Source organism: Lissotriton helveticus, chromosome 7 (genome assembly GCF_964261635.1).
Source record: "Lissotriton helveticus chromosome 7, aLisHel1.1, whole genome shotgun sequence".
In the NCBI taxonomy this organism is placed as follows: Eukaryota; Metazoa; Chordata; class Amphibia; order Caudata; family Salamandridae; genus Lissotriton; species Lissotriton helveticus.
The window spans coordinates 1,949,837,929-1,949,855,183 of NC_136068.1; the positions used below are offsets into that span (position 1 = coordinate 1,949,837,929).

At 48.2% G+C, this 17,255-nt stretch overlaps 1 protein-coding gene across 4 annotated transcripts in view; it reads right to left on the reverse strand.

Annotated features, from left to right (window-relative positions):
- The window catches only part of LOC144770966 (uncharacterized), a 74,733-nt gene that overhangs the window by 23,170 nt on the left and 34,308 nt on the right, over positions 1–17,255 (reverse strand). Inside the window, exons 6-7 of one of the 4 annotated variants that reach the window (XM_078655829.1) lie at positions 9,587–9,691; positions 5,409–5,519 (exon numbers count right to left, since the gene is read on the reverse strand). In XM_078655829.1, the coding sequence (XP_078511955.1) occupies positions 5,409–5,519; positions 9,587–9,691 (216 nt within the window). Of the gene's footprint in view, positions 1–5,408; positions 5,523–9,586; positions 9,695–17,255 lie in introns of all 4 variants that reach the window. The other 3 variants (XM_078655826.1, XM_078655827.1, XM_078655828.1) reach the window with 3 other exon arrangements.

Sequence of the window (17,255 nt, forward strand, 5' to 3'; positions counted from 1 at the left end):
TCGTGTGAGCCGGAGGTTCCTGGCTGAGAGGCTCCTGTGTGGCAGCTGCCTTGGATGGTGACGCTGCCCTTCATTATTGGGGTTCCTCGTGTGTTCGGCTTCTTCCCCCTTTGTTCTCCGGTCCGGCCATTTTGTTCTTTGCCGCCCGGACTCGGAGAACGGGACTGGCGACATTGGGGGGCCGGCGAATCCCCTTCTTCTGGTGGCCCCCCTTCCTGTCCGGGGTGTTCTTCTGCCTGTCGGTGGGACTTCATCTGCTTTAATGCCGCCCCGGCGGAGGTTGTTGGCCGCGCGGCCTGTTCGGGCTCTCAAGATGGCGACCAGCCCCATTTGTTTGGGCCGGGCCCAGACGAGCACTGGGGGCCCGCCACAAGGCCCGGGTGTCGGATACTGTGAATGTTTTCCTGCACTTAAGGGGATCCTGACCGTCCTGCTATCCTGGCGGCTATCGGTGGCCGCGCCACTCCTGGCTCTCGAGACGGTTCCTCCCTACGGGCCTCCCGGGCCCCCGCGACCGGATGAGGCATTGATATCGCGGGGTGTGGCTGGTACTCTCCTGGCGGACTCGGCCCCGGCTGCCACCCCGGAGGCGCGCAACCTGATGGCGCCTTCTCCTCCTGTGCTGCCTCCTCTGCCCTTGGCCCGGGAGCCGGATTTTGTTTTGCCGGACTTTCATGATTCTCCTGGTCCCTCTCAATCACCACTGCCCGATGACGTCTCCTGTACCGGCCCGGATGGGTCGGCTTTTATGGATATATCCTTGGAACTGTGCCTGCATCGTTTGCTACATTCTGTGACTTTCCTGGATCTTCCATGCTTTTCTTCCTGTGACTTTTTTGGACTGCCGTTGGACTTTCCTGCTGCCTGCCTTCTGTTCTTTCTGGCAGGGTCCTCGTTGGATCGGACCCTTACTGCTTTGGATAAAAAGGGTCAGGGCTGATGAAAACTGGCTCCTATATGCGGTGGTTCATGAACGGTTTGGATGATCTCTGTGTCCTGATATGGTTCTGTGTAACTGGTTGGTGCTCCTGGACTTTGGCCTGATACTCTTTGGCTTCCCGAGGACTTGGACCCTTAACCCGGGCGGGTGGATGGGTGCATTTACTCCTGTCTTTGGCCCTCCCCCGTGTGTATGTTTGTATGTCTTTATTCCCTTCTTCCTTCCCTCCCTTTCCCCCCCCCCCTTTCTTTGTCTTTTAATTCCAACTTTTCTTGCTCCACTAAATTTCGGGTTCAACTTAGGGCGACAGGCACGCTGCGGGGGGGTAGGCCGTAGCCTTCTGCAGGGGTGCAGGGTGGGCTTAGGGGTGGGTGGGGGGGGTCTGTTTGTGTCGGGGGGTCTTTTTCCCCCCCTTATTTTCCCTTTTTGTTCTATGGCTCTTGTGTATTCACTTTTTCGGGACTCTGTCGCCTTGTATCTCCCCCGGGGGTATTCTGTCCTTCTTCCGGTGTGTGGCTGATTGTGGTTTGCTGCCTATTCTGGTATTATATTGCTGTTACATCGCATGCCGGTTTTATTGTCCTGTTTTTCCCCCTGAGGATGCATGGTCTGGCGGGTGTTCCTTCTGTTGTCTTTTTTCCCTCTTTCCCTTCCTCCTTTCTGGAGGTGCCCTTTTTCCGTTGGGGTGCGTATTACATAGTTTTTGTGATGGGGCTTTTTGACCACGTCTTCTTTGTTCGGGTGGGGGCGGAGGTGAGTGTGCGCGATTGATTGTTGCCACTGTCGCTATTTGATGGTCTGCTTCTGTTTTTGTCCTTTGCTCGATTTGATTATATGGCTTCATTTTCTTACGTTGTGTTTATAAAATGGCGGCTTGCCGCGGTCCCTCCCTTGTATTCTCGTATACGGCCCGTTATTCTTTTGGTCCCCTCCCCGTGCTAGAAAACTTAACCTTTATTATCCTGCTCTTGCTGAACGCTCGATGGTTTTTCTTGTTTCACCAGTGCTCCTGATGTTATATCCTGTGCAGATCTTCTTTTTGTATGCTGGTTATTTGACCATTCTGTTTCTGGCCAGCCCGTGGGGTTGTAGGCCAGTATTTGTGAGCTTTCATTAGTCAATAAAGGTTTTCAAAAAAAAAAAAAAAAAAAAAAAAAAAAAAAAAAAAAAGAAAATGTTCACCGGGTCAGGTGCCGTCTGCTGGGCCTCCTGGTGCGCCACGCGCCGAAGTCGAATCTTCTTCTTGGAGTGGAAACGAGAAAAAGCCATACAGTTGGCTTCATCGTGGTCCGGCGACAGGCACTTGTTGCACACCGGGTGGACGTCGATGTGGGGATACTTTGAGTTGCACACGGGGCACCTTTTGAACGGGCTCTGTTCCATGATGTTTCGTCGAATAAGTCTTGTTGCGTCGACCGGGCCTTGAGCATCGAAGAGCCACGCGACTCCTCTGGACGTCCGACTCGGGAACTGAGCTGGAACAGAGCTGGGCACCGATCGTAAAACAATACCGACGATAGGAAAGGCCTTTGGGCCGAAAGAAAGTTTCTATTGATTCCGAACTTGAGTGATCAAATATGCATCCGAACCCAATGGCGGAAAAAAACAATCTGGGGATGGAGTCCATGCGCACTGTAGTCCAGGGGAGGAGCCACCTATCTCGTGATACTTCGAAGACTCTTCCAGGACAACAATGTGCAATCATCCGGACCCAACACTAGGCGGCGATCTATGCTATAGATATGAATTCAGCAGCCCACATGCCTCGAACACTACGTTTACAGCTTTAGGCATCTCACTTACAAATCATCTGCATCTTGTGGTTAAGTCGAATTAGTTTAACTGAAGCCAACAGACCCTTCACATTAAATGCAATAAAGTGCTTGGTGCCCGGCTGCCCTGGCTACGTTTGACAGCTCGCCAGGGAGCCACGGCACACAGTTTAGGAACCATTGCATTAGACTATCCACCTTGCAATGCCTGACTTTGATATTGGATTGCCTTTATGTGGTGGAGCAAAAGCCACAAATAGTAGTGTTGTTTTGCGGAAAGGTTTTGTCATTTCTATATAGTAAAGAATTGCTCTTTTCACATCTAAAGTGTGTAAAGCACACTCTGCCACAGAATCTGGTTGAGGGAAGAACACGGGCAACTCAACAGATTGGTTGATATGAAAGGCATACATTACTTTTGGTAGAAATTTAGGGTTGATCTGCAGAACCACTTTGTTTTAATGTATTTGTAAGAAAGGTTCTTCAATAGTTAGTGCCTGAAGCTCACCCACTCTCCTCAGAGTTGTGATAGCTATGAGGAAAGCTACCTTCCAAGTAAGAAACTGTATTTCACATCTTTGCAATGGCTCAAAGGGTGGACCCATTTTCCTGGTGAGGACAATGTTGAGATTCCACACTGGAGCATGTGGGAAGTCTTGGAGAAATGATTAGTTTAAGTACCTCTATAAATGCTTTGATGACAGGCACTCTAAAAAGAGACATATGTTGTCTGTTCTGTAGGTATGCAGCTATTGCAGCCAGATGTAAGCGTATGGAAGAGTACGCTAAATAGGAACGCTTTGATAATATTAATTAAGTCTGGCGAAAGATTAAGGTTGCCAAACTAAGATTTCAGGTGCCAGATCGCAAGGTTGAGATGTCTGGGATCTGTATGTCTTATTTCTCCATTGCTGAGTGAGCAGATTGGGAGGGAGGTGTAGTTTTTGGTGAGGAACTACTTAGAGCTCCAACGGGGTTGTGAACCATGGTTGACGGGCCCATGTGGGGGCAACTAGGATTAATGTCAGGGACGCCCGTCTGCGCTTCCGAAGCACAAATGGAATGAGTGGGAGCGGCAGAAATCGTAGGCAAATATCCCTGACCAGTTCATCTATAGTGCATTGCCCTTGGACAATGGGTGTGGATGTCTGGATACAAAGTTTGGGCATTTTGCGTTTAGGTTTGTGGCAAACAGATCTAGGTCTGGTAAGCCGCACTTCTGAAAGAGTGGGAGGAGAACTTGAGGGTTGAGTTCCCATTCGTGGAGCTGTTGTCTTTGAAGACTGAGCAGATCTGCAATCTGATTGTTTACTCATGGAAGGAGTTCTGCCAGGAGAAACATTCTGTCATGTATGGCCCGTCTCCAGATGGTCTGTGCTAGTTGTGACAGCTGGAAAGAGTGTGCCCCCCCCCCCTTGTTTTTGTATGTAGAACATTGCTGTCATGTTGTCTGTACGGATCAGGATAGCTTTGCCTACTAGATGAACTTGAAACACTTTGAGCACTAGAAAACATTTTGGAACTCGTCGTCTATAGTTCAATGTTGATTTCCTTGACTTCTGGGGAGGCCTAAAAACACTTATCTACAACAAGAAAGGCTATAAAAATTTCAGTGGCTGCCTAGAACTTCAGCCCCAGGACAAGCCATTTTTCCCACTGACTGAGAATCCCCATCTGCCAGTAAGATGCCCACAGCTAGCGGGTCCACATAATAGCAAGTGCCAAGATAGAATAGATTAACCACACAAAACATTTCCAATGCCACATAATTTAAAAAGAGGATAGATCAAAACAGCGTAAGTGAACATGATCTGCCAGAAGACAATTCGAGGGATCGAGAGACAACACAAGGTGGTGGCCAACACAAGGGAGCATGAGCTAACATGAGGGAATGGCTGCTAAAACAAGGATGTGGCTACCAACAAGCAGAACTGGGGGCCAAGAGCAAGGAGCTTGGGCAACCATGAGCCAACCTGAAAAAGTGTGAGCCCATATGAAGGAGCAGGAGGTAAAACCAAGCAACTGTATCCAACATGAAACAACAGCAGCACCTACAGAACACCAATTCAGTGCACTTCTGGACCACATGTGGACACCACCTTGCTACGCTCTTTGCAATGGTCTCTACCACAAAATTATTTGAGGGATCAGAAAAGTGGTATATTATCAGGGACTGATGTTGACTATAGTGGTCGGGTACGCTGTCACAAATGTGACGGATAGCCCTTCCGCCTTATATTACAAGGGCATTATATCCTAATGCATTGCAATAATACGGATGGAATATCCATCTCTTATGCTACGGAGAACCCTTCCGCCAAACTCTAACTCAGGCCATAGATCAACACAAAAACACACAATGAAATCAAATGAATTGGCTGCTCATTGCACATCCTGCATTCATTTGACCTGGCAATAACGTTTTATGGCGCCCGTATGCACAGCGTCAGTAGTCACAGCTCTGATCTATGCGACTAACATTGCCTGCATTATACTTTATGCTGGAAGTCTGAAGCAAAACACTTCTGTCATTAAATCATGGGACAGACATTTGGATATACAACCCTGCGGAGAAGAGTATACAGAGAAAAGAGGGCTTATGCAAAAAAAAAACTGTGTACATCTTATGCATCAAGTGTGGAGGCCTTTAACTATTGAATGCTATCTGTTATAACTAGCACACCACAGTTATTCACCTGTGAGCTCATCGCTGCTTTCGATTATCTCACAGTCCTCTTCATCCACGGAATAGACATCTTCGTCTTCGTTTACTGTTACTACTAAAACTTCAGGGGCAACCACAGAGCCTGCTTACAAAAATAAAAGGCAAAGTTAAATGTTATAAAATACAGATGTAAAGAAGTGGCTATCTAAGTCTTTTATAAGACCAAACGACAAGCAATCACAATGTACTTTCTTTCTCGCGACAACAGAAAGATATCAGTGGCTCAGATAGATGTGAGAAACATACAGAAATAGAGGGCTGAAGTGTCTACACAAACTGAAATAAATACATGCGTCTCCTGTAATTATGTGGGCTTTTGTACTCTGTTGTTGCTATTCTAAATAATCAGATTTTTCTTGGGGGGGGGGTGGGGGGGAGGGAGTAGGGTAACAGCAACTGATTCAATTTTAACCTGCATTGAATGCTTGAATTTTCCAAACCCTTGTACACAGCCGACCTTTAGAGGAAGAGCATAACCAGAGAGCCTGAGAACCTACCCCCCCCCCCACGGCTCTTCAGCGCAGCAGCGGGGGCGGCAATGGCAGGGACCGCCACGGACGGCCAAGTGTCTAGCTACGCCACTTCTGACATCCAACGTCTCACACCCTACCAAATCTCATCTAGATCTGGATATCCAGCCCCGAACTGAAGGTCAGCCCCACCAAGATAAAAACTAATGTTATTTACCAAGAACACAAAATATTTTTGGGAGGTAAATTCTTTTTATTAAGATTGCTCATGAGACCATACAGCACCACACAACTGCAATACCAATCAATCAATCAATCAATCAATCAATCAGGGGTTTGTATAGCGCGCTACTCACCCGTGAGGGTCTCAAGGCAATGGTGGGGTAGGGGGAGGGAGTGTCGGGGGGGGGGTGCCGGATCAGTCGAAGAGCCAGGTCTTGAGGTCCTTCCCAATAGTACATTGGGACACATTGCAAAAATTGACATCGTAGTTATCAATTGGGAACAAGGACAATAAGCCATCCCAAACTTCCCTACCCTTCCATGATCACTCCAGTCTCTCTGTACTTGCACCAGGGTACCCACATTTTATTCCACTTTTTAGTACACCCCCTACTTTTATATTCTGTTTCCTCTGCCCTTTGGCACCAGTCGAAGTCACGCCGCCATTCCTCCCATCGCTGGGGGCGACTGCCCCCCCCACTCCCTAGCAATATTTTGTTTCGCCACCACCGCTGCTAGGGCCAACCAGAGTTCGATGTATCTGGGCCAGTCAGTGTCCCCCTTGATCATCAATAATAACCACTTTGGCTCAATCGGCACCGTCTCCCCCACCACCCTAGACATGATGTCGGTGACTCTCGTCCAACAGGGGGTGATCTCCGGACACTCCCATAAGATATGAAAGAAAGTGCCCTCCTGCCTACAACCCCTAACGCAGGACGCCGATGGACTCCTGCCCTATGCATAGAGGTGTGTGCGGGGGTAGTAGGTGCGGTGGAGGATTTTCTGCTGCACTAGTCTGAACCGTGAGCAGATTGCAATCTCTCTAGGACTCTGCAGTGCATCCTGCCAGTCTTCATCATCTAGACTTCCTAAATCTTTGGCCCAAGCTGCTCTGAGAGTGATCAGAGGGTCAGGTACGTGGTTTATTAATTTAAGGTAGATTGTAGACGTGGGTTTTCCGTTATGGGGCCAAGCAACAGGCTATACTCCAGTTGCGAATATTCCAGAATAGTAGTACCACTCTGTATATGGGATAGTAGAGCATGTAGGAGTCGCAGATCTTTGTGACTGGTGTAAGTTGTACACCCTTTGGAGGTATTCAAAGGAACGAGGGGAATCCCATTTCCAGACATCACCTAAGTACTCAATGGCAATCATCCTCCACCCCAGAAGTCTATCAAAGTGGTTACTTCCCGCAGATGCTCACCTAGCCACAGTGGTGTTCTCCCGGTTAACTCACCCGCCCAACCTAAGAGTTTGTGAGCCTCTCTCCAACACTGCAGTACCCCCCTAGTGTGCTCAGGCAACGTTGCCTTCAGCCTTCGGGCATAAAGAAGAGGTTCACAATTGCCCCCAGGCATGACCATCCATCCACCCTGTAAGCCGGCTTACTACTATCTGTATCCACCCAATCGTTGATCACCTGAAGCTGCGAGGCCCAGTAATAAAGTTTGACATCCGGGAGCGCCAGTCCTCCATCGTATACTCCCCGGTGGAGCTTGTGCACCGTGATCCTAGGGGACCCTCCGTCCCACAACAAGGTCTGCACCGCCTGTGATATTCATTTAAAAACACTAGGGGGAACCGGATAGGGTGTGTTCTGTAGAATATAGAGGAGCCTCGGTAATGTAAGCATTTTAAACAGAGTCTGCCCATGAGAGAGAGTGGGAGGGTACGCCAGTGGCTTACATCGGCACTCAGGCGACTCAGTTGGGGTTCAAGATTTCTATCAAAAATCTCCTTCTTGTTGCGCGTGACATAGATGTCTAAGTATTTAAACTCCTCGGTAACCACCGTGGCCGTACACCGAGATGGGATCCGAGGGGGGATCTGACAGTGGAAAAACTACAGACTTTGACCAGTTGATGGTATAGCCAGTGTAGCTGCCAAACAGCTAAAAAATGTGGAGCACTTGGGCTATTGAGTGGTAAGGCCGCGCCAGGTATAGAACAATATCATCTGCATAGAAGGAGATACGCTCTTCCCACCCCTTCACTGCCGCCAGTCGCCAGATCGTAGGATCCCTCCTGATCCAGTGAGCCAATGGTTCTAAAGCAAGAGCGAAGAGGAGGGGAGAAAAGGAGCAACCCTGCCTGGTACCTCTCCACAAGGAGAAGGCCCTCGAAACAGCCCCATTAACCCGCACCCGGGCCGTTGGTTTTTTGTACAGGAGACATACCCAATTGCAGAAGACCGGCCCAAAGCCCAGCCTCCAAAGCACCATGAACAGATAGGGCCATTCGATGCTATCAAAGGCCATTGAGGCGTCCAGCGCCATCAATGCAGTCTGAGTATCCCCAACGTCCTCAGTCATGTACAGCACTCTGTACAGTCATCGCAAGATTATGGCGGGTGCATCTACGGGGCATAAATCCGGATTGGCCAACGTGCACCAACTGCGTAATGACAGAAATCAACGTATCCGCCAGGACTTTGGCCAGTACACTGGTCTGCAGGCTTTCATGCCTTATGAATCACTACAAACATAGCTTCCCTCTGATCAGGAGGGGGCACCCCAAAGGCGCGGGCCTCGTTAAACATCTTGAGAAGGGGGGCTGTTACGATCGTAGCTTGTCTTTTGTAGATCTCTATTGGAAGCCCATTTGGCCCGGAGGCTTTCCTCGACTGCAGGGAGTTCAGGGCATTACTAAGCTCCTCTGCCGTAAAACCTGCCTCAAGTCATTCACTCGTCTCCGCGGACAACGTGGGTAGGGCAAAGTCACGCAAAAATTCCTCACAGTCTCTCTCTATTCTCATGCAGACCGGGGAGTAAACTCTCTCAAAATCGAGGGGGTAGTTGCACAATCCCTGTCCATCTGTTCAATCTCGTGTTCTAGCGTCCAGATCTGGAGGGACTCTTCCTTCTTCTGTGACTCAATCAGTGCCTGGGCTAATCCTCTCAGCACAGTCTTATAGGCCACCCACAGTGTGATTTAGGACTCTACAGATGCCTGGTTTTCCTCAAAGTGTATATTAGGGTCCTCCCGAAGCCTTCCCCCTATTGCCGGATCCCGAAGGCGCCAAGGATCTATCCTCGGGAATGTCACCCTATTTACAACCGGACTTCTAACGGTGGCGCAAACAGGGGAGTGATCACATGTATTTGTAAAGCGCACGTTCACCCAAGGGTATCTTGGCACTGGATAACAGATGCGTATTGTTACCCAACTCAATGCTATTCATTTTACCGACCTCAGAAGGATGAAAGGCCCGCTGAGATTTGAACCTGTGAGCATGAGGTCGAAAATAGGACCCTACAGTGGATGCATTAGTCCACTGAGCCGCCGGACCCGCCTAAACATGGAAAATAAGAAGGGATTGCTAATGTCAAACCATACAGCTGTACATTGCCAAGAAGGGACAAGTCTCAGGGAAGGGGGACATCGACACACACACAAAACATGGCGATCAGGGAGTCACGACTCATCTGTCAGCCCCAGTACTGTTAACTTACCTCTGCTGGGTTCAGGGCCGACCTCTTGTCCAGGACGGTCACTTGCACACACGATGCGTTGGCCTTCTCTTCTCCAGCTAAGGGCAGTACGGCCCGAAGGAAATGCTGCTGATATAGAGAAAGTCAAGCTTAGGTTTTAATGTGTATGTTGCTGAAAATATGTTAGTTGTTGTTGTACATATGTAGTAAGTTCTTACTGATTGTGCTGTGAAGGGTAGAACCAGAAGTAAGAACGGAAAATGTAAATGGGGACAAACGACACATTGGTCTACGGAAGTATAGGATGTACTCGGCAGACCCCCCAGGATATAGCGACTTGGATTAGCAAATTTAGCGGCACAAAAATGGAAATTTAGAGGCACAAATATGGAAATTTAGCGGCAATTTTGCAGCATTTTATTTGGCCATTTTTCCTACAACAAACGGCTCAATAGCGTGGAGAGTGAGTAGCTGTCAAGCAGGGCATAGATCGGAGATTAGCAGAATGCCAAAAGGGTAAATAATGATAAGCCCTTCACAGTCCAGTTAACATATCTCTCAATGCGCCTCCTGCAGAAAATCCCGGCCTGTAATTGCTAGCGTCTAGGATGCAATTATATTGGGTCGCTCTAAATAAGGAGAATTAAATTCATCCGATTTTGTACAACTGCCGGCTGAACCTCGGGGCTGCAGAGCACGGTATTCTTATCACACTCTTTACTTACTATCCCTATTCCAGTTTGCGCAACAGTAGGGAAGGTGTTGGAATTCATTTCCAATACCTCAGCGCCCCCTACAGAAAGTCGTTGTGATGACTTGCAACGTAATTGCATCGCATACTAACAACGCAGTCGTTGTAACGACCGTGTTGTAATAGTAATGCGATGTAATGACAGCATTGTAAACGCTGTTTCCCGTCTATGTTGCTCTCTCTTTTTTCTTCTTCTTTCTCTCTCATTCTCTCTCTCGTTCTTTCTCTCTGTCTCTCTCTACCTCCCTCTCTTTCTCTTTCTCTCTCTGTCTCTCTCTATTTCCCTCTCTTTTTCTCTCTCTCTTTCTCTCTCTCTCTCTCTCTCTCTCTCCCTCTGTTGCCTGCGTAGGTAAATCCATGGAGCTGGAGACAGAGGCTGCAGCCCTGGACCTTGATAAAGCGGCCTCCAGTGACCCCATCCGTCACACGCCCTTCCTTACACTCTTTCTGCCTCCCAATTCTCCCTCTCTTAGTTGTGTTTTGCCGCTTTTAGCTCCTCTATCTTCCTTCCTGTTTCACTCTTTCCACTGTCCCATTCAGCTTTCTGTTTCTCACACCCCCTCCTTTCTGTGCCTCATTCACTCATCCTCTCTCTCTCTCTCACACACACACATCTTTCTCTCCTTATCGATATCTCGCTCATCAGCCCAGTCTCTTCTCCCCCGTCCCTCTCTCTTTCCATCTTCGGATCTCTCTAGCACCCTGCTTCTCTAGTTCTCTCTTGTCGCCCTCTCTCCCTTCCTCGCCCTCTCTTCTCTCTCTAACTCTCATACTTTCGTTCTTCCAGACACTGTCTTTCTTCCCCTTCCTCTCTCGCCCTCTTTCTCACGCATTCACCCTCCCTCTTTCTCTCCTGCTCACTCCTCTCTACTTTTCTCCACTTTTCACTTTCTTTCGCCCAGTTTCTCTCACCCCCTACTACCCTGGATGAGCTGAGTCACTAGTAACATCAATTAACGGGAAAACAGCAGGCTTAAAAGAAAACGAGAAAGCAAAGCCACAGCTCTCACCAGCCACCTGCCTCACGGAAGGGTCCAGGTTAGGCAGTGAAACTCGCTTCTGCAAATACATTTCTCGCACTTCAGACGTGCTCGGTTTATGTGAGCATCAGCAACTACAGTTCATGTTTGCTAATGCTTGACAGCTGAAGGCACAAGCAAGCCTTGAGATTGATTACCTTTTGCAAAAATGCAATGTTATGGCGGTGTAGTAAACATATGCAGGCGTGTTCTCTAGGTCACCGAGACCTCGAGTGCTCAGCAGCGGAAGCCGGGGTTCAGCCCACGTTGAGCAGGGCTTAGTACTTCCTACGCCTCGCCTCATCTCCCAGTCAACCTGCCACCGAGATGCGGACTGCAGAGGCCGCCGCCTCGGGCAGGAGGCCTGCAAAAGGCCTCTGCTCCGGAAGTTCAAATCTCGCAAGTTGATATTGCAAACTGCACACAGATCCAATGGAAATCAGACCCCCCAGGATATAGTGGCTTTTGTAAAAATGCCGCGCGATTTCTACAAAAGTACCGATTTCGCTGGCACTTTTGTAAAAATCGCAGCATTTTTACAAAAGTGCCGATTTCGCAGCAAACCGCGAAATCGCGATATCCTGGAGGGTCTGACTCGGTGGTCAAAATATAAGTGGGACTTGAGGGGTTTTCTGCTTTCTATAACACTGGGCCTGAACAGAAATCTTTCACACCCCAATGGTGTTTGTGTAAGGTATAGGCAGGGACAGTGGTGCCGGCCGACCCCAGAGATCCGGTGTGTTTGTAGTGTTGAAGCGTCCCTGATGGTGCTCAGGGAGTGATGCAATCACAAACCACACCCCAGCTTCAGCCAACGCTCCCTGCGCGGTTTAGAAGCAGATCTGAGGTCACCCCAGAAGATTCTCTAAGCCCCAAAAGAGGATGGTGACCTTTTTTGGAAATAGCTCATTATAACAAATCATATGCAAAGAGCATCCATGACCATTATTAGAAGCTCAGGGACGAAGATTATTAGATCATATGTGAAATGCATTCCAATGACATTGCTCCACACAACTCTGAACCGTTGGGAGTACAATCTACACCTACATCATCCAACGACTGAATAAAGCTACGGTCGGTTAGTATAAGGAGCCAAGGAGCAGACTGCCGTCCCACAGACCTCCACGCCACCAGGACCTCAGTCAGAAAACAGCCTCATAACATCCTTCATGCAACTGGGCTCTCGGCCTCGCCACACCCTAAACGTTGCTGCCTTTTAAACCTTTTTTGTTACAGAGTGATCTATGAGGTGAGGAGGGCGGTTCGCTCGGACCTTACATTCATTCCATGGAGCAGTACAAACAATGCATATGTTCTCATTTCAGGAAACCAAGAAGGTATCCGAGGTTAGACCCCTCTGGTTTTAAATCAGAGGCACTGCTGACCAGATCAAGGCCGCTCTTTGCTGAAGCACTTCACTCGGCTAATGTGCAACACAAAACCTGCCCAGAATGGAAAAATCCCTTCTCTGGCTTGTTAATAGGAGTACAAGAAAAATATGTAAAAATAGAGCCCATCGGGAGAGGAGTTGGCCTAACGGCTAGGGCGCTCGACCTCGGACCTGGAGGAACTGGGTTCGAGTCTCGGTAAGACGCCAAAATCTCCTGTGATTCTGGGCAAATCACTTAATCTCCCCGTGCCTAAAAATGAAAGTGTGTCCTCATGTAACGTAACTGGAAAAATATGTAAAGCGCTCTGATACCTGATTCGGTTCGGGTCTAGTTTGCGCTATATAAAACTCTGCAAAAAAAAAACTACAACGAGCTCGCATTAATCAATGTCCCATAATGATATGTCTCATCCATCCAAAGGCAGAGAACAGGCATGCTGACATACAGCTAGGCGTGCACTGATGTAACACGGCAACACATATAGAAAAAGTGATTCATTACCAGTGCTTCACCTTTCTTACATTGGGAATCTTTAGATTGCAATTAAGTTTTCAGTATTTTACTTTTTAGGTAAGTTGATTTAAGTAACCTAACCACAACTATGTACACATGCACATATGGTTTTGGTCAGACAACTTAAAACTGTATTAGTAATTTAAATTGTAATAGCAATTAAATTACAACTAAACAAATTGAATGGTCACAGTAAAAATTATTGAATTTTAAGTAGTTCGATTTAAATGAATTAAATAATAAGTCATTCAGTTTGAAATCATTAACATTACAATATGTTTTGATTGATGTAGACACCAAAATATATGCCAAACTACTGGCCTCTCGCCTACAAACGCTCTCACCTCTGGTGGTTCGACCGGATCAATTGGGCACCATCCCGGGCAGATCAACCTAATCACCTAAGGACACTCTTTGCAGTATTACACTACGTGGATCCGCAAGTATCCGCCCTCACTGCCCTGCTGGATGCCACCGAGGCGTTTGTCACACTGGAGTAGTCATACCTGATCGCTCTCTTGGCCAGTATTAGGCTTAGCACACTATTTATACGACAAATACGATATTAACAGGACTCACGGCATGGATCAGTGACCGATCCATTTGAAATCTCACGAGGCACGCAGCAGGAATGTCCGCTGTCGCTCCTGCGGTTCGCCCTAGCCATGCAGCCATTGACTGATAGACGGCTGCAACATCATGCAGAGAGGCCTGGGATTTACAACCTGATACATTTGGTCCAAGTCCATATTACGATAGCTTACTGACCATATGCAGCCATTCACGCTAGACTTTCCATTACACTGGGGCTATGTTTTCTTAATCTGGGCTTCAGTGACTTTGGTCCTTTGTTATGCAACGCCTTAACCCCTTCGGCACTGCGCACTGTGCGGGCGATTTAAATAGTGGGCGGGATTCGGACGGCCCCCTGTCATCCTCTGCACACGCCCACCGTGACGCATGACTGCCAGGGGCCCTAATGCACCCCGAAGGGGTTAAAAACAATACAGAGTGATTTTAAAATAATCCTCTGTTTAATGGGCAACCAGTGCAGATCTCCAAAAGCGGCAGAGGAATTCTGAGATCTATTTAGTTTGGCTATGACTACCTGAACGCGTTCCAATTTCTTCAGTAGATAATTAGGGGCGCACAAAAGGAGGGCATTGCAATAATCCAGCCTACTTAGTATTACGCCTCTGGAAATCAGGGACCTTGCTTGGGCAGCTAACTCTGGGTACCATTTCCGGAGGCCCCAAAACAAGGCGAAGCTCCCAGCTCCCCCGTTCACATGCTCTTCAAGTAAGAGATCCTCGTCCAGTTATACTCCCAGATTCCGGAGTATCGTGGCGTTGCCAAGCGGGTCTCTGTAGGTAGAGGCCAGAGATTGGCAGGTACAGGTCTTGGGATTTTACTCGATATACCTCAACCCGTACCAGCCTCGTGTTGCCATAGAGAGGGACAATACTGCCCACTTCCACTCCCCACGAAACTCTATAAGACATATACATATTCCAACAAAGAAAAAGACAGTGCAGGCCGTGAGGTGGGCATGGAATGGATTAAGGAAAACAGCAGGCTTTACAGTGCTATATACCTCCTCCATCCCATTGGTATGAAATCTGCACTTCCCCATGCTACACGACAGGGGTGCGAAAACGCGCGCACGACAACCTCCACATCACTACTCTCGCAGATCTTTACCCAGATGAAGAATTCAGGCCTCCCCCGCAACTAGCGGATGGAGAGCCCCCGAATTTATCAGACACCTTGCTATACTACCAACTAAGAGCCACCTGTAGGACACCACATAACACATTTCCGGCCTCACCCCCCACTCTGGCACCCCTGGAGTATCTGTTGACGAACTCGTAACCACGCAAACTGATTACCAGATTGTAGACCTCTGTACAACGGGCACGCTCATTAATCCGCTCGAGCGCTGGATATCTGGAACACTGATCTGGATAACCCGCGTGCAGTGGAGCAAAGGCTTTATTGCTGCAGCCGCTGGAACTACTATCCCCCAACTACAGATTAAGAGGACTCCACTTCAAGTTTCTACACTGATTATATCGAACTCCTTTGCAACTGTTGAAAGCGGGTCTAAGGTCAGACAGCAACTGCTGGAAGTGCAAGACACCAGACGCTACATTCCTTCGTTTGGCATGGTACTGTCCATCAATAGCGAATTACTGGGTCAAAGTGTTCAATATAGTACAAGACATTACAGGAGTGGTCATGAACTGCACACCACAGGTGGGCCTAATGGGATTTGTCAAAGATGTTCCCCCGGCTAACCGCCGGCTGACTGCAATGCTGTTGCTGATGGCCAACAAAAAATTGCAATACACTAGGGGCGACACAAGGGTCCGTCCAGGGCCTCCTGGATAAAGGCGGCTGTGTTCTGTCAAGAGCAACCGGCCTCCAGACCAAACGACATATGGAGTCCATTTCTAGACTGGCTCAGGTGGGAAGAGACAATCAACCCCCCCCCCCCCACCCCCCCGCCAGCATCCCCCGGTGGGACTGCTGCACAACGTATCCATAGTTGGCCTACATCGACACACTGCCTACTGCATAGTAGTAATTCCTAGATGCTCCCGCGATGAGAGATAAAGATGCGGCCAAAACAGTATATGATGTTCAAACTGGCGATAGATGCTACGTATATTGTACACCCATACACTGGGCCATATTGTATACCTGTAGCTGTGTGAACATGGAGATGGTTGGAACGGATGTATTGGGACACACACCTCTCGCAACCAACGGTTATGTTGAGTTAGTGGTTTTATTTGCTTCCCTTCAGATGTTTCTGTTTTAATTGACATATCATGCAATGGTGATACAAGTATGGAAATCTCAAGGGTGACCTCTGTATGTAAACAAATTTGAAACACTAATACACTTTTTTTAAAATATGAAAAAACATTACAATATGTGTTCACGGTTTACATTTTTTTAAGTATATACTGAAGTAGTAACTGGTTATTAGGGTTCTGGGAGGGGTAGTGAATCGGGCTAGTAAGGTGTTTTTAGGGTTCTGGAATGGGTAGTGAATAGGGGTAGTAAGGTTCTTCTAAGGATTAGGGATGGGCAGTGAATAGGGGTATTGGACTAAGCCAACTCATCACCACGCCTACCCACAAAGCAATACACACCCTCCACCCCATCTTCGCTGGAAGAAATACCATCCAGTTCACAGAACAAAAGTTGGTCACATCCCACTCCATAAGAAACATAATATTAAATCACAAACACATTCCCAGAGGCGACCGGGCAGAGGAAACTGTCAAAAACCTTAGCCTAGGGCTCACCGTCTGAGCACTGATCTGGCTGTAAGAGCTCAGTGGCATCTCTGCCTCAGGACCAACACATTAAAGCAACGCCACTGAAGCAGACAGAAGGACACCAGGCTTGAATTCCACTGAACATCCTTCTTTCTTTCACTCAGAAATCGATTTCAAAGAGTTTCCGGCATTGCCTGTTTGGAGAAGCACCTCTGCCTCAGGCCACACCGCACCTGGGCTGGGAAGTCCGCTCCCAATCCTCCTCTTAGAATGAAACAATACAACGGTTTTAATCTACAGTGTGCTCACATCCATCAACCAGACAACACATTTGTAAGGGGATCCCTTGAAGGAAACTTCTAAAAATAAAACAACCAATCTCTGGTGTCAGTCTACCCCAAGGATGGAGTTTCTCCCCCTAAATGCATGTGTGTTAGGTCATTGTCGCAGGGGGGGGGGGGATGAGGGTTTGTCCTCTGAAGCAGAATTGACATGAGCGAGGTAATTAACCTCTTCCATGCTCATGGCGGCTCCCGGCCGTCATGAGTCACGGTGAGCGTGTGCTGATGACGGCTGGGAGCCGTCATGACAACGCACGCGATCGGAATGTTCAGCCCTGCGGCGAAATTCGCGCCGCAGCGATGAGGTTAATCTGAAAAAAACAAAAGGTGATGGAGGTAAATGCTGGAGTCAATTGAGCACTGGTTACTACTTTGTGTAGCA